The sequence below is a fragment of the Podarcis filfolensis genome (assembly GCF_964270895.1).
Source record: "Podarcis filfolensis genome assembly, chromosome: 9".
Taxonomy (NCBI): domain Eukaryota; kingdom Metazoa; phylum Chordata; class Lepidosauria; order Squamata; family Lacertidae; genus Podarcis; species Podarcis filfolensis.
Window position 1 is genome coordinate 8,608,747 of NC_139610.1, and position 18,350 is coordinate 8,627,096.

The window sequence follows — 18,350 nt, forward strand, 5'->3', positions numbered from 1 at the left end:
CTCTCCACAGCAAAAGCAGTCTATGTTTACCTACTTTGAACTAAGTACACCCACCTCTCAACTATTACACAGTATAGTATTGTGCAAAATATAATTGGTTCAAGCACAGTGAGTAATCAGAATGTCCAATATATACACCCTTCATTGATGATGATGACTGAAGGATCACAGGGCAGTTTACAATATAAAAGCACAAAGATAAACAGCATAGTAACAAAACAACAACAACCAGTAACCTGTCCAGCAGGTTTAAAAGGCCATAGATTGTTTACTTAGCCAAAGGCCTGGGAGAAGAGCAATGTTTTTGACTGGCACTGAAGATATATAATGAAGGCGCCAGGTGAGCGCCAGGTGATGTCTTCAACAATAATTGCTGATTCTTAGACAGAACGCCCCTTGTGTTGGGTACTCTGTTGTCTGTGATCTATGTACCGTACAACAGGTGACTCCTAGATGATATAACCAATCACTTCCTTGTTCCACTGTGTTTCATTTGGAGCTACCTAGATAAGTATTTCCTCCACTTCCCACTGGTTCTAAGAATATTGATGATTCCCACCCTTACTCTGAAAAATAGGGATGGGGGGGGGGGAATGCAGTTGAAAGGGACCTAAAGTCCCTTCCACAAATAGAAAGACAAGCTATCAGCTTGTCGGATGGATTGCACTATGCAATTCAGACTGCAATAAAGCTGTGTGCCAAATATAATATCAGCCTGAACAGGTACTAATGCCTTTGTGGAACTTCATAGCTGCAATTGAAAAACAGCCTATTGCTAAAGCTCCGAATTACAGCTACTTGCATCCCCACCCCCTCCACATTTACATTTATTGTAATTATTTTTTCCTAGTGTGCAATCCTGCTTGCTTCTAACTCTAAATGAGGTTAATGGAGCCTTTCATGCTTGAGTTACAGATTTAGAAATGGATGCTTATAGATTACACCAAAAATTAGTGCTGTTATGCCGCAGCTTGTGTGCTGCTACGATTTATTCTAATTATGCTGAAGCAGACTGTGCGTTAAGGAAATAGACCTGCTGAGAACATGCAGGAATGGATAGATATATAATATGTACGTTTATAACTGCTGGTTGTTTTATATGTTCACATAAATGCAAGAAAGACTGTACTAGCTTCACGTATTGCCAGGGTGATACGCGTCATCTCCAAGTGATGTTCACAGGGACGCGGGTGGCGCTGTGGGTAAAGCCTCAGTGCCTAGGACTTGCCGATCGTATGGTCGGTGGTTCGAATCCCTGCGGCGGGGTGAGCTCCCGTCGTTCGGTCCCAGCTCCTGCCCACCCAGCAGTTCGAAAGCACTCTTAAGTGCAAGTAGTGCAAGTGCAAGTGCAAGTAGATAAATAGGTACCGCTTTATAGCGTTTCCGTGTGCTGCACTGGTGCTGGCTCGCCAGCTGCAGCTTCATCACGCTGGCCACGTGACCCGGAAGTCTCTTCGGATGGTGCCGGCTCACGGCCTCTAGAACGAGATGAGCACGCAACCCTAGAGTCGGACACGACTGGCCTGTACGGTCAGGGGTACCTTTACCTTTTTACCAAGTGATGTTTGGCAATATGCACAAGGCCAATGTTGATTGGTCCATGCACACAATAACCTATCAATGTATACATTTTTCACTTTTTCACCGTATATATTTTGTAAGAGTGCATATTCTTGTACTATGTATGAAATTTTATGTGTTGACAATGTGTGTTAGAATTTGTAGGCCTTTCCTGATATAAACTTGCAGCGTTTATTATTGTTAACTACACTTAATGCACGAAGCATCTGCAATTGATCGATATTTTCCAACAACTATTGGTGACTGTTCTTTTTGACTGGACAGTGCACAAAATTCCCCTTATCCTGCAGTCAAGTGGTGCTTCTCTTCCACTCCTGCCTGTGATTTGGTGTCATTGCTGGCACTTACGCACCTTCACTAAACAAGTCACAATAACCTAAATTTATGTCTTGCTACTCCTTCTACAGGCGACTCAACAACAATGAATTCACAGTGTTGGAGGCTACAGGGATCTTTAAGAAGCTTCCTCAACTACGTAAAATGTAAGCTTATCTGCCAGCCTGCCTTATATAGGTGGCCTTGGTGCAATAATTTAAGAAAAAAGTATAAAGTATTCTTGCAGGAGCCCAAAGCAGTAGAATGTCCCAGCCTGTGGTATTCATTGCGGAATGTGGGTGCTCATTTTTGCCAGTGTTTCAGTCATACTCTCTTTCTCTCCTTTTATCCCTGCCAGTTTATTTGCACAGTCAAAAGGGGAAAGAGAAGCCATTGCTCACTGGTAGTGCCTACATTTTCATGTGCAAGGTTCCAAGTTCGGTCTCTGGCTTTTACAACTGAAAGGATCTCAGGTAGCAGACTGAGATCCTTATAGCCACTGCCCATCAGACAAAACAGGACTAGATAGGACCAGTGATCTAGCTTGGTATAAGGCAGCTTAGTATGTTGAAGATAACAAAAATCCTACTGTTATGCTGAAGGAAGGCTCATTGAATTTTGCCCATTTCATATAGTTGCTAAAGTATTTTGTATCCTTGATTCCCAAATTTCCATATGCTAGGGAGAAGAAAGGGATAATCGCTTAATGCTCATATGATGCCAGGTTTGTCCCATGTGCAAGAACCCACAACCCACACTAATTTACCATATTTTTCGCTCTATAGGACACACTTTTTCCCCTCCAAAAATTAAGGGAAAATGTGTGTGCATCCTATGGAGTGAATGCAGGCTCCTTGGCTTCAACGATAGCAATGCGAAGCCTCCGAAGCGCAGAGGGAGTGCTCCCTCCGTGCTCCTTGGCTTCGCGTTGCTTTTGCTGAAGCCTGGAGAGCGAGAGGGGTCGGTGTGCACCGACCCCTCTCGCTCTCCAGGCTTCAGGGATAGCCACCTGAAGCCTTCGGAGTGCAGTGCGAGTTCCCGCTACACTCCACAGGCTTCGGGTTCCTTTTGCTGAAGCCAGGAGAGTCTTGCATCCTATAGAGCGAAAAATACGGTATTTTGTGTTGCATACCTAAACCACAAACAGTAAGCCAGCAGAGATCAGCACAGGGTTTGCCAAAGTCTCTATCTGATTTATTCAGTAGCACTGATACGTCAAACCACCTCCATGTCTTTTCTAGAGTCACCTGACTCTTTATTTGGGATAGCTATTGGCACTCGCTGCTTGAAGCTAAGTTAATGAAATCAGTTCTTCTTAGAGTGACCTCAATCCAAGTGTGTGTGTGTATCAGGCAACATTCCTGCAGGATAAAAGTGGAATAAGTATCCAAAATGCTGATAATACAATCTACTATAGTGAATCAGTTATTTTAAAATAGTCAGGATTTAATTGAATTTAATTAATATGTTGTCACTATATTCCTGCATTTTTATTTTGTGAAGAAAATATATTTCTGTTTCCTTTCTGAAATCCTTTGTTTTCTCAATTCTGAATGAATCCCAAACAGTGTTTAGACTGGCTGCCCGCCTCTCAGTCACCTAAAGTCACAGTGCCCTCAGGTGATGATCGTTGGGATCTCAAAGCACCATGCGGGCCTTTTGAAGGGCTTTTAAAGAAACCTGTGCAGTGCTTTGAAGCACCCCTGTCAGCAGACTTTAAGTCACTTCCTATCAGCTGATGAGTGGTGACTTCAAGCTTGATTTCTGCAGGTATCAGCTGCACAATTGAGTTCCTCACAGACAACACAGTTCTGTAGCTGATTCAGTCACATATATCACGTGGCATGGTATTGGGGGAAACAGCCCTGTGGGTCAAATTGTGACTCGTACCAGGCCAATTCTGGCCTGTGGGCTAGAGGGTCTCTATCCCCAGATTAGAGCTTTCTTGAAATCATGTTGCTAGACCAGAATTTAGTCGCTGCTTTTTGTATTCTTCATTATATGGATGATTTGCTCCAAAACACTTTCCCTATTAATTTGCTTTGCCATGAAACAATAGAAATCTGAGCAATAATAAAATCACAGATATTGAAGAAGGAGCATTTGAAGGAGGATTGGGTGTAAATGAGCTGTTGCTCACCAGCAACCGGCTGGAGAATGTGCGCCACAAAATGTTCAAAGGACTTGAAAGTCTCAAAACTTTGTAAGTATGTTCTTCTCTCTACTTTGCTTGCTCTCTTTGCTTAAACTTCTCTTCTGTCTTGTTTTCTGGGTATGGATGTATGCTCACTTTGACTCACATTTTTTATAATGTAAAATGCATTGATCATGTTTGCTGCCTAATTGCAATCAATATCTTTTGGATAGGTATATGGCTGCACAGAGGGCATGAAGTAAATTCTGGTCACAGATAAGGAAGTATTATGTAGGAAGCAGATGTAGGCACATGTATTTTCATCTGTGTGGAACAGCAGTGTTTGTAATGTGCTTATAACTGTCCCCCCTCCATCACTTCCTTACAATGTGTTTTTGGATATTACTAAGTCCCTGGGTCAACCTCGATTATGACTGGTGTTGCATAGAAAATGAGCTGTTAGTGTTAAGTTGTGGGTGAACATATCAGACAACACAGCGATTCTTCAACAGCTCTTGTTTATTCACAGGCCAGAACAGAACTGAACTGAAGGGTTCAGCCAGCCTGCTTATATAGAGCTCCAGTACAACGTAACTGTAACAATTTTCTAAAACTATCCAATCACTGAATGTCACTTCCAGTCCCTTATTTGCATATGTGGACCTGAAGGGTTCAGCCAGCCTGCTTATATAGAGCTCCAGTACAATGTAACTGTAACAATTTTCTGTAACTATCCAATCACTGAACGTCACTTTCGATCCCTTATTTGCATATGTGGACCTGAACTATCTACAGTTTCCCCCTGCTGGCCCAGGGTGAGAACTTCAATACATAACAGTTAGGACCATTCCTCTGGCTATTATTTTGACATCCTTTGGGTAGGAAGAAGAACCAGTACCCAGTAACGGCAAGGAGCATGAATGCTGCTCTTGGTTAGAGGGCAAACACTTTACTCCTATTGGTGCCTCCCAAATTGCTGAAGTCCCCCAATTTCACAATTTGTAAACTGTTGGGTTGAAATAACGACAGACAGGTAGCGAGTGTTATCTGGGAGGCATCTCCCGAGCAAGTCTCAGGGAGTCCCTTTTATTGAATATTACAGCATTGCCACACATGTGCTTATTGCTGATTGGTTAACACAAATACAAAGCAAAGGTTGCATTAATCACCAATAGATTAAAGACTGGGAAAGGGAGCACAGAACTAGACAGGCATGAAAACCTCCTAATTAAAATATAACTAATGATTGATAATGCAAGACTTAAACAATTACGTTCCAATAGATGTGGTCAACTATGCATTAAGGACAGGTCAGGGTACGGTGTTTTCCTGAACTCAATGTGAACTGAACATTCTAGGAATGTTTCAGCTTAGAACGGTTTGCGCAGCATCATGTGCAGGAGCGAAGCGTGAGAGCAAGACTTCCCATCAGGCCACAGTCGTGTATAGGATCATAGCATCCAGCATCCCATCAGTAAACTGGACTGGGATTGAGCGGGGGTTAAGTTGGGTCTGGTTGCAGAGATTTCTGGGATCATATATGTGGAGTAGCAGGAGAGTGCTGTTGTGTTCATGTCCCACTTGTGGGGTTCCCATTGGCATCTATTTCATCACTGTGGGAAACGGTCTTAAATGTACCTTTGCTCTAATCCAGCAGGGCTCTTCTAATGCCCTCAAGTGCTTTATAAATACTACATATTATTTCTCAGCATCCATGCCTAGTAAGTTAATAACTCAGGGAAAAAATGCAATACAACATCTCATAAAATGTTTAGTAAACTCTAGGAATGGTTTTCCCCAGTAGTGGTATATGGAAGTGAGAGCAGGACCATAAAGAAGGCTAATCGCCGGAGAATTGATGCTTTTGAATTGTGGTGCTGGAGGAGACTCTTGAGAGTGCCATAGACTGCAAGAAGATCAAACCTATCCATTCTGAGGGAAATCAGCCCTGAGTGCTCACTGGAAGGACAGATCTTGAAGCTGAGGCTCCAATACTTTGGCCACCTCATGAGAAGAGAAGACTCTCTGGAAAAGACCCTGATGTTGGGAAAGATGGAGGGCACAAGGAGAAGGGGAAGACAGAGGATGAGATGGTTGCACAGTGTTCTCGAAGCTACTGCGAGAGGCAGTGGAAGACAGAAGTGCCTGGCGTGCTCTGGTCCATGGGGTCATGAAGAGTGGGACACAATTAAGCAACTAAAGAACAACAGGGAAATGTACACAGATGAGATGTGCAATACATTCTCTATGGCATTGTTCCCCAACTTCATGCCCTCCAGATGTTCTGATTAGGGATGATGGTGTTACTACCCTTTGGAGTAACAAAATGATTTGTTTCATTTTTCCTCAGGATGCTAAGGAGCAATCGCATCAGCTGCGTGAGTAATGACAGTTTCACAGGCCTGAGCTCTGTTCGATTGCTCTCCTTATACGATAACCAAATAACCACAATTGCTCCTGGTGCATTTGACACTCTTCATTCCTTGTCTACACTGTAAGTTGTTCTTGCATTTATAGCCAGTCCTTGACATTTATACATGTGTGTTATATCTAAATTAGGGGTAACTTGTTTATGACCCTCCAGATGAACTCCATATCCCATCATCCTTGGCTATTCGCCATGCTGGCTGGGGCTGATGGGAGTTGCAGTCAAATAACATTTGGAGGGCCACAGTTCAGTCAACAAACAAGTCAAGAGTGCTTGCAAAGTCACGTATGTGAAAGTTTTCAGAGAATGCTAAAATTCAAATTGAGAGTTGTGTGACAAAATGTGAAAATACATTGGTAATCTCTGCTATTTGTTTGGTGGCTCATACTGTTTCTAAATAACCCCATGCATATTGTGTCTGACTCTGGCTTCCTAGCAATGATTTCCCTTGGTTCAGGGTACCAGTGCAGCTGAATCAGCCAGAAGGGTTGTTTAATACAAAATGCAGCTCTCTCTGATAATGAGGGACACTCAGAGGGTGCATTGAGAGCCCTGAGGCTTTTGTCCAAAGATCTGCACTTGTTCAGATACACCCATAAAACTCCCTTCTTCTCACGCTACCCCATTTTTTTTCAAAGGGGAGAGTGACAGAGCATGAACAGCTGGGTGGAGGCTCTGAACTGTTCCTGTTATTTGGGTGATCGAAACATTCATAAATGTATTCATTTACTTAGCGCAAATAAACATGTGCAACAAGGCGCAATTCTTTAGATATTAGCCTCAGTAACTTAAGAGGGCCCAGTCAGAAATGGGCAAGCATTTCACTCATGTTATTAACTCACAAGCAGGGAAATGTCTCTTTTTCGTGAACCGCTTTGAGTTTTTGTGAACCGCTTTGAGAAATAATGTGGGAAACCCACACACAAAGGAAGTGTTCTTTCTTCCCCCTTATATTGCTATAATAAGCTATTTGATAATTTGTTTTGATTCTGTATCTGGTTACCCCTGAGATAACTTGTGTAATACAGGCAACTACTGATTTGTTGGTGGGGGACATTGCATTCCAGTTCATTGCATGTGATAGCAGGGTGTGTATAAGCCCCCCTGTCACTCATCTGCCCCCTTTCTCTGCCACTTCCAGATTTATGGTGATGTGTGTGCGCATAGTCATGCATGCTTTGAACACACGCAAAATGGTTACTACCTGTATAAAGGAGTTTGGTTAAAGCTGAGCACCTGATACACACACACAGCTCTGAGGAGTAATATTTGCCATAGAACAACACAGAGCTGTTGCCATTTTACTGACCATATTCCTGTGTTTCAACTGTAGCTAGGCATGGAAGAAATTGGCAGGTAATCTAAAGAGAGAGAAAATAGCAGAAAATGTGTCCTCTGTAAGGGTGCTATTAAAGGTTCAAAAGGAGCTCTAGTGTTAAGCAAAAAGTTGGGAATTGTAGCAATTATAGATCAGTCATCATATGCATGTTTACTCAGAAGTATGTCCCATTGTATTCAATGGAGCTTATTCCCAGGCAACTGTGCAAGGATTGCAGGCTAAATAAGATACATTTGAAACACACACCCCCCATAAGTCAACTGTACGTAAAAGGAAATATGAATATTCAGTAAAAGGAAATATGAATATTCAGTGATATGAATATTGGAGGGGGGACTAAGGCATGTGGTGTGTCTAACAATTGGGTTTTCTGTGGTAGGAATTTCTGAGGGAAGAACGTAATTACCGGCATACTTAATCCTCTGCCCTCTCACAATGTGACAAGTTACACCTAATGACTAATTCGTGCATATTAAAGATGGCATATTTATAAATAATGAAATTGTCAATAGGCCTCTGTTGAAATGTGGAGGTGCCAAAAGCACTGAGACTTGTGGAAGTAAATCCATTTTTATAACTGGCATGTAATCAACTTAGCTGTCAGTTTATATGGAAAACCTATTCTCTGGAGCAAATAAAAGATGGAAATCTTGAAGAGGCAAATTAATGAAAGAGCTGTTGTCAGGTTAAAGCTAATAATATAAAGTAATCAGCCTACATTTTGACATTAAATTACTGTATTATTGTGTGTAGATAGCTTGACAGCAAGTCAGATTTGTGATACATCTTATTTAGAAATCATTTTAAGGTCTCGGGATTTCTCAGCTCAGACTCCGAAATTGCTAGCCTGATCTTTGGTGGGGGCAAGAGGAGGGGTTTTTTTGTGGGTGGAATTTCGTCTGCATCACTATCGCATAAAATGCAAAGGGTGGATGGAGTGAAAAGAGCCAGTAAAACTAATCCTACTTTTTTTGCAGTGCGAACAGGGTGTTTTAATTTTTGTGCGTGCGTTTTCATCCCTTGAAACTGAGCCCTGTGTTGTTCACATGTGTTTATCAGAAACCTCTTAGCCAACCCTTTCAACTGCAACTGTCACTTAGCATGGCTGGGAGAATGGCTGCGGAAAAAGCGAATTGTAACGGGCAACCCCCGCTGCCAGAAACCCTACTTCCTGAAAGAAATTCCTATACAGGATGTGGCCATTCAGGACTTCACTTGTGACGACGGTAAGAAACGGAGCTGTCATGCTGTATGTCTCTCATGGCAGATTCATCATTGTAATAATAATAATAATAATAATAATAATAATAATAATAATTTTTATTTATACCCCGCCCTCCCCAGCCAAGGCCGGGCTCAGGGCGGCTAACAAGCAATAATAAAAACAAGTGGAATGAATACAACTTAAAAACAAGAATAAAATACAACAATTAAAATTGTAGTATGAAAAATAGGGGTGGAGGATAAATAAATTCAGTTCCATTCAAATTTAAAGCCGAATCTATCAAATAAGCACCTTTAAAAACAACATGCAGATGGAAACAAAGCCGTTATTCAAAATTCAAAACTTATCCAAATTTTGCGATGCAGTTCTCTAACCAAGAAAAAAAAAAGAATGCATTAGGGGGATGTGTGCGTAAAAATTAATATTCAGAATTCAAAAAAATGCATTATATAAGGGGAATTGCCTGCAAAAATGTGTACATTAGTCAAAACTACGTATAAAAATGTGTTTATTAGAAGTTGGCACTAAAATGTTGAATTTTTATGACTTTTTTAAAAAAAATCACAAATTGTTGCAAAATGCAGAGAGATGAATTTAAAATTGGAAAAATGAGAAACCGAGGGAACTGAAATCGACAGATCCTTCTATCCCTAACACAGAAGTTAAATCTGTTACCTTACCGTTGCCTTTTAAGGATGATTCTGGTGTTATTTTCTTTCCGGCTTTGTCTGTGCCAATAACACCAGGGGTCAAAGGTTGTGTGGGAAAAGCTAGCAATATGATTGCCCCTGAACTGGAGCAGTACTGGCATGGATTCCTTCTGCATAATAATAATATAACTCAATTGTAGGAATGATCTCTGGGTTGTGGAACACACTCCAGCCCGTGGGCAGCCTCAGCTGTTTCCATGTGTGACCTTGGGGTGCGGAGCACACTCCCCCCCCACAGATAAAGCCACAGCTGTCTGAACATCTTGCCCCCTATCTAACCTTTGCTCTCTTAGTGGTCTGCCATGCCCAGTCTGTGACCTTTGTCTCTTTCGTCATACATTGTGCATGCGGAAAGTGACGCGGTGGAAACAGGTACCAAAATAACTTTGTACCACCCCATGATCTCAGGATTGGAAGATGTGTAAAGGTCACAGTCCAAAATGTATCTGCCTGGGTTTGCATATTGTGCCAATAAAAGGAGTCTCAGCAGAGCTAGCTGGCAGCTTGCTTGTGCACAGGTCACCTGCATTACCAGCTCCTGCCTCATGTCCTTCACTTCACTCAGTATCATGCGTGGGCTTGTTCAGACATTATTTCCTCCCTAGGATTGTTCCTTAAGTGAGATAGATGGTGGCCTCAAGCCTGCCTGTTCTCGCTCATCACAAGGAAAATGTCTAAACTGGGAATTTTGTGGTGTCTTCACTGAGCCTCTCAAGAGGATTTACTCCATCAAGAGCTGGAGAAGATTTGTGCATGCCCAGCATCTGCTTCTAGTCTCTAAATAAGCCAGTTTTGTGACTTCCACCTGAATATCTTTGTTGCTCTGCATATATGTCAAAATAGCTTCTAAGCTGCTTACAACTATAGAATCAATACACAGTAACAATTCCATTCCCATTCCCATACTGCATGTTGTCAAAAGCAGTTTGTGACCTGATGCTGTTCAAAGTGAGGGAAATGTCAAGGAATCCACTAGGCTTGTGCAAGTCTAAGCAGCTACAGTGGTACCTTGGGTTACATACGCTTCAGGTTACATACACTTCAGGTTACAGACTCCGCTAACCCAGAAATAGTACCTTGGGTTAAGAACTTTGCTTCAGGATGAGAACAGAAATCGTGCTCTGGCAGCACGGCAGCAGCAGGAAGCCCCATTAGCTAAAGTGGTTAAGAACAGTTTCAGGTTAAGAACGGACCTCCGGAACGAATTAAGTACTTAACCCAAGGTACCACTGTATTTTGTATTTTGGGACGTGGGTGGCGCTGTGGGTAAAAGCCTCAGCGCCTAGGGCTTGCCGATCGAAAGGTCGGCGGTTCGAATCCCCGCGGCGGGGTGCGCTCCCGTTGCTCGGTCCCAGCGCCTGCCAACCTAGCAGTTCGAAAGCACCCCCGGGTGCAAGTAGATAAATAGGGACCGCTTACTGGCGGGAAGGTAAACGGCGTTTCCGTGTGCTGCGCTGGCTCGCCAGATGCACCTTTGTCACACTGGCCACGTGACCTGGAAGTGTCTCCAGACAGCGTTGGCCCCCAGCCTCTTAAGTGAGATGGGCGCACAACCCTAGAGTCTGCCAAGACTGGCCCGTACGGGCAGGGGTACCTTTACCTTTACCTACCACTGTATTTGGATCCTGCTTGTGGTCAGTTAAGCCTGTGCCATTCAAGTTGAGACATCTCATAGAGTTGGAAGGGACAACAAGGATCGTCTGGTCCAACTGCCTGCAATGCAGGGATCTTTTGCCCAACGTGGGACTCAGACTCTGAGATTAAGAGCCCAATGCACAACCAACTGAGCTATTTCTTCAGTAGCTATGGCACCAAGTGCCTTTTCCCTAAAAATGCAGGTACCCATATAAAGGTAAAGGGAGCCCTGACCATTAGGTCCAGTCGCAAATGACTCTGGGATTGTGGCGCTCATCTTGCTTTATTGGCCGAGGGAGCCGGCGTACAGCTTCCGGGTCATGTGGCCAGCATGACTAAGCCGCTTCTGGCGAACCAGAGCAGCACACGGAAACACCGTTTACCTTCCCGCTGGAGCGGTACCTATTTATCTACTTGCACTTTGACGTGCTTTCAAACTGCTAGGTTGGCAGGAGCTGGGGCTGAACAATGGGAGCTCACCCCGTCGCAGGGAGTCAAACCGCCAACCTTCTGATCAGCAACCCCTAGTCTCTGTGGTTTAGACCACAGCGCCACCCATGTCCCGTCAGGTACCCATGTAGTGGAAGTTAAAATACATCATGTCTCTGGTAACTGAAGATAATATTATATTTTCTATATACAGAGTTACCTGAAAGCAGAATCTTCCTATATATCTAGAACAGATTAAAATGATTGTGCTGCTGCCATGCTTAGGTGCTGTTAGCTGAGCATGGCTTATCTTTATATGTTTCTCTTTATGAACTAGGAAATGATGACAACAGCTGCTCTCCACTCTCCCGTTGCCCCGCAGAATGTACTTGCCTAGATACTGTGGTTCGTTGTAGCAACAAAGGTCTAAAGACTTTGCCAAAAGGCATCCCCAAAGATGTAACTGAACTGTAAGTAGTACAAAAAATAAAATTAAAATTAAATGTCAGCAACAATGTTTCTTTCGAGAGTGATGGGGGTGCTTTTGGCAGGTAACTTAACATTATTGGACTGCCCATTGGTCAAGATCCTAGTCTGCCTTTGCTAAATAGTTGTCACAGGACCTCAGGTATGGTATTTCAATGCTTTGCCTTTTCAACGCTCATTTCAGAAGCTATCCAAACATTGGAAATCTATTTCTCCTGGAGTTATTTTCTGGATATTGATTGGAACCAATAATGGTAAAAACTTGATCTACTAACTTTTTAAACCTTTTTTTTGAGAATAACTCTGCGTTTCCATGCGCACCAACAAAGTCTGCTGTTCTTGTGGGTTACCTTTATAGTGCCTTCAGATTTTTCTCAACTAGAAAATGTATCCTTTGGTCTTACAGTGTTATAACATCAATCGTTTAAAAATAGTATATTTGTGGGGCACTACAGTGCTTTGTATCACTTGCGAAAGCAAAATTTGGAGGTCCATCTGAACTGGAAAGAGGTGTTCAGTGTCTTCAGAACAGGATTATATTCCTCTGAAGGATCAGGCTTGCAGTCTCTGAGAGCTCTTCATGGCCTTGTCTTCAGATGCTCATGTTGCCTTTGTAACATGGAGCGATTTTTATCACATGAGATTCACTTATCGGCTACTGCCCCTCTTTAATGGAAATTGTCTGGCCCAGAGTTCCCATTCCTGCGTTCTGCTTTCCCACTTCTTCTAGATGTGATTATTACTCAAGGAAGAGTTCCAAATTCTTTGTAAGCTGCTTTGGGAGCCTTGCTGGCTGAAGAGTAGAGTATTAACTTTAAAAAGTAAAATATGTAATGAATGCTCAGGTTATCTTCCGCTTGGACTACTGCAATGCACTCTACATGGGGCTACCTTTGAAGGTGACTCAGAAACTACAACTCATCCAGAATGCGGCAGCTAGACTGGTGACTGGGAGTGGCCGCTGAGACCGCATAACACCTGTCTTGAAAAACCCTCATTGGCTCCCAGTACATTTCCAAGCACAATTCAAAGTGTTGGTGCTGACCTTTAAAGCCCTAAATGGCCTCAGCCCAGTATACCTGAAGGAGCGTCTCCACCCCCATTGTTCAGCCCGGACACTGAGGTCCAGCTCCAAAGGCCTTCTGGCAGTTCCCTCACTGCAAGAAATGAAGAGTGCCTTCTTGGTTGTGGCACCCACTCTGTGGAATGCCCTCCCATCAGATGTCAAGGAAATAAAATCTGACTTTTAAAAGACATCTGAAGGCAGCCCTGTTTAGGGAAGTTTTAATGACTGATGTTTTAATGTATTTTAAATATGTTGTTGGGAGCCGCCCAGAGTGGCTGGGGAAACCCAGCCAAATGGGCGGGGTATAAATAATAAATTATTATTAATAATAATAATGAATAAATCACATGACTGGAGGGTTTGATGAACAAATTCTCTCAAGATCCCTTCGTGCACCTTGAAGTTTTGACCTCCACTGAAAGACTGCTTGTGTGCTTAGTTTATCTGGCCCAGTACATGACAGGACATATTCTGTTACCTTGGACAGTTCTGAGCATTTTCAGAACCGTGAACGTGGGTGCTTCAGAAGATTCTGATAAGACCCATACCCAGCCTCCAAAAAAATCTGTCGTTTTACAGAGAGGATGAAGCTTTGCACGACTAACACTGCTGCGTGTGCTGTGAGAGGAACCTAGGCATGCCTGGAGAATTTCAAAAAGCAGATGAACCAAAGGTCTATATGGGTGGCTTCAGCCGAATTCCTACTGTCAATCACATCTGGCACAACCTCTAGCAAAGCTCTGCTGGATTCCACGAGTTCACGTAGCCCAAGTATGGGGATGTTTATTCCCCCTGAAGGAATGGGTTTCTGTGCAGTCAGTTTAAAACTGACTCAACCCCCCCCCTTTTCTTGTTTCTCCAAGAGAGCACTCTAAAATGCATAAAACTTGAGCTGTTGAGCAAATGCATAACAAGAACACAGCCGCATAAACAAGGCTCTCTCCTTTATCAGTCTGTGATGATAAGGATGGCCTTGTCCACTCTAAAGTGAAACAGGGATGACACTCTAGGTCTTATCTTACCACAACCCTGACGCACAGACCTAAGTCCGGGAACAAAGCCAGAGTGTGTTCTCGGAGATGATGACCTCTTCCTCCAAGATAAGAGTAGGAAGAGGAAGATCCTTTTATGGTCAGAAGTACAGGAAGGAATACCCTTTTATGGTTAAGAATACCAGAGCAAGAACATATGTGATGTCAACTTGCGTACATAGGCTGACGTGGTTGGATTCCTGGGGAAGGAGGGAGAGGGTGCCTGGAGGATATATATACTGCATGAAACTTCTCATTTCTTTGGACTTGCTGTGGACTCACCACGCAAGTGACTGCTGCTATCCGGAGAGCAGAATAAACTCTTTCTTTGAACCAACCTCGGTGTCATTTGACTTCCTTCCTCCTGTCCCGGAGCAACGCAGACCCAATCGGTGAACTCCAATAAGGCTACACCCCCATATCTGGACATCAGGTTCACTCACAGTGGTCCTAGCAACCTGCTAGTTGCGATATATTTTTAAAGAACAACTGTCCACCATGACATCGAGGTTTGACTATTCCTCCTCAGAGGATAAGGCCATGAATTAGAGTTCGAAGAGTTAGAGAGAATTGCCCTCACTCTGCACTGCCCAGGAAGCGGCGACACAGGTGGAACCCATTTTGCCATCATCCCTCTGGCGTGAGGTCGCACTGTCGCACACTCAGACTCTGTGCGCCCCAGCCCGGATGCTCCAATGAAACCACAATCTCTTGCATGCAATAGGAGCAAAATGTTGTCCAGACAGGCAAGGCCCCTTTTATTAAAAAGGTGGGAGCTGCAACAATATTTAGAGTTTGCCTGTTACAGAAACAACAGCTTGCTCCAGCTCTGTATGGATTCGGCAGTGCTGAACTCTCACCTTGCTGGAACCTTCTACCTGTTCTTCCTGGCTTGGATTGACACTGCCTTGCATCACTTGATTCTGCCTGCCAGGCCGACCCCCTCCTCCCTAACTTGGACCAGATCCCTCTTTCTGCTGGAATCATTACCTGGAGCAGAACACTGCCTGAGTGTTACTATCTACTTTTGATAGCAGTTGTAACATCGCCCTTCATTTTTCTACCACACTATTGCTGATCCAAAACTCCACTTTTTACAAAGAAGTACTGATATACAATGAAACAGCCTTTTCCGACAAGCCAGATGTGTTTGCATCAAATAGAAAATATTGGTTCACCGTAGTCAAACTATTTCTGTTAGTGTGCAGGTGTGCATCTGGCTATTAAACTGATGGTTGATCTCATCTATTCCCCAGTTGTCATGTTATTATTTAAAAAGTGTGTGGGTATTAGAGTCATGGAATGAACTATTGGTGATTTCAATTAAATAATATTGCGTTCTATCTTCCCTTTTGTAGTTATTTGGATGGAAACCAGTTTACCCTTGTCCCCAAAGAACTTTCAAACTACAAGCACTTAACTCTTATGTGAGTAATCCTCTCTCTATGCTAATGTTATTTAAAATCTGCTTTTCCATTAAATGAAGTACTTCCAGACGTCTTCATAATTAAAATTCTATTGCACATTTTAGAAATAGTTTATATTTAGTCCACTAATCACAGCACGATTCATTAGAAAGTATGTAGACTGAATGCAGTCATACCTTGGAAGTTGAACAGAATCTTTTCCAGAGGTCCGTTCGACTTCCAAAACGTTCGGAAACCAAAGCACAGCTTCTGATTGGCTGCAGGAAGCCATGGAAGCCCTGTCAGACATTTGGGTTTGTAAACCAGAACACTCACTTCTGGGTTTGCAGCATTCGAGAGCCAGAACATTCGAGTACCAAGGCATTTGGGATCCAAGGTACGACTGTACCTTGCTATCCACTCCAAAAGATGCACCATGGAGTATGCTGGATGTAGTTGTTTATTATATGGATAGCACACAGTATTAAAGAGTGTAAAGGCATTACACAAATATATTCGGTTGCAGAGAGAAATTGGATTAGTTTGCTTGGAACAGGGTTATACAGCAGTAGATGGCATTATAGTGAAAGAACAGGAGGAAATAGTGGCAGCACTCAACATCTTTAGTGAAGCATTTCTGAGCTGCTTGCTGGATTTTTTAGAAGGTAAATTCAGCTTTAAGGGTAATTTCAAAGTTAATCTTCAGGAGAATATCAAACTGAGAAGCAACTTTACTAAATTGCATCATGTATAAACACAATCAAAATGTGTTTGCATTTTTCAAAAGTATGTTTTCTAGTAAGCACATATTTTATGAAACAAAAGTGGTTAATACTTTAAATATAAAGCATACCAGTTAAGAAATGTTGCATCCTTACCTGTTCTGCTCCAAAACAGTGCATTTATTATCACTCAGGAAATCACTTGTTCAGATACGCCATGTAGTTACCGGTTTTTTCCCACAAAGGGAAGTATTAGCAATACGTTCATATCTGAAGGGTCTAGTTCTGGATATTATTTGGGTTTCTTCTTTTTGTAATATTGGCATTCTCGTTTTGTTGTCTTTAATCCTACTTGTTAAAATGCTTGCTGGGTTCATACATTGCATGTGGCAGTATAAACTGACATTTTAAATAAGAATTAATAATACTACATTTACTAATAGGATTTGGTGTTTGAACATCTGTGTTATGACTTAAAGAATTTCTGGATTTTTATTGTTATTTTTTTAGAGATTTAAGTAACAACAGAATCAGCACCCTTTCTAACCAGAGCTTCAGCAACATGACTCAGCTGCTTACTTTGTAAGTGTATTTGTGTAGCAAAAAAAAAAATGTTTACAATATAATCTTCATTAATAAAGCTGATGGTTGATCTGGATTTTGGCTGTGTGTTTATGATGAAGAAATCAATATGCAAACTGGAGTTTACAGCTCTGCGTTTATGATATCTAGTTTGAAAATTAATTACTTGGTATACTTTCAGAATTCTGAGCTACAATCGTCTCAGGTGTATCCCGGCACGAACGTTTGATGGCTTGAAATCGCTTAGGCTGCTGTAAGTAGTAATGTTCTATTACTCATTTTCTTGTGTGTACCACTTGGAGCATGAGACCTGAATCAAGCTGTGTGGGTGCTCCTTCCCCATGGCTCTGGTAGTATGAATGGCCAAATATGGCAATAGATATTCCCCTATCAGTGCTGTTTGAGCTAGGGGATGTGGGTTGACCCAGCACCACGCATGTCCACCAATGATTGCATTATCTCATACATTACCAGAGAAGTGTGGGATTCTGTCACCAAAACTGCTCAGTTGGGTCTTAATGGTTTATAATTAGGATAATTCCCTAAGAAGTCACTCACCCTGGTACCTTGATGGAATCAACCTAAAGCAACTTCTGATGTAGTAATTGAACTACAGTTATTCCATAAATAAATAATTTGCAGTACCCCATGTAGCCATATTATAAGGTATGAACTCGAGTGCACAGTAAAATAATCATGTGAGGCAGACTGCTAGGATTGTTGGACGCAGGTGGCGCTGTGGTCTAAACCACTGACCCTCTTGGGCTTGCCGATCAGGAGGTCGGCGGTTCGAATCCCCGTGATAGTTTGAAAGCGCCCCCAAAAGTGCAAGTAGATAAATAGGTACCACTCTGGTGGGAAGGTAAACAGTGTTTCTGTGCGCTGCTCTGGTTTCGCCAGAAGCGGCATAGTTATGCTGGCCACATGACCCGGAAAAACAGATTCCCTTTTTTTATTGATTTATCATATTTTTCTGTGTATAAGACGTCCACATGTATAAGACACCCCTTACTTTGGGGGACCCCAAATTTAGAAAATGGGCATATGCACTATCCATCTATAAGGTACCCCCAGATTTTTAACCTTATTTTAAAGTGAAAAAAACCCCTAGTCTTATACACGGAAAGTACGGTGTTTTCCAAAACATACATGCTGCTTTTCCAGGCAAATCTCATCCAAAGTGGCTTACAAGCAATAAAAAGTGTGTGTGTGTGTGATAGATAGATAGATAGATGATAGATGATAGATAGATAGATAGATA

The 18,350-nt window shown here is 42.5% G+C and overlaps 1 protein-coding gene across 7 annotated transcripts in view; it reads left to right on the forward strand.

Moving 5' to 3' along the window:
* Positions 1 to 18,350, forward strand: part of SLIT2 (slit guidance ligand 2) — a 238,150-nt gene that overhangs the window by 179,965 nt on the left and 39,835 nt on the right. For all 7 annotated transcript variants that reach the window (XM_083630064.1, XM_083630067.1, XM_083630063.1 and 4 more), the window contains 8 exons: positions 1,989 to 2,063; positions 3,956 to 4,099; positions 6,381 to 6,524; positions 8,857 to 9,023; positions 12,134 to 12,266; positions 15,738 to 15,806; positions 17,018 to 17,089; positions 17,271 to 17,342. In XM_083630064.1, coding sequence (XP_083486190.1) covers positions 1,989 to 2,063; positions 3,956 to 4,099; positions 6,381 to 6,524; positions 8,857 to 9,023; positions 12,134 to 12,266; positions 15,738 to 15,806; positions 17,018 to 17,089; positions 17,271 to 17,342 — 876 coding nt within the window. The remainder of the gene's footprint in view (positions 1 to 1,988; positions 2,064 to 3,955; positions 4,100 to 6,380; positions 6,525 to 8,856; positions 9,024 to 12,133; positions 12,267 to 15,737; positions 15,807 to 17,017; positions 17,090 to 17,270; positions 17,343 to 18,350) is intronic.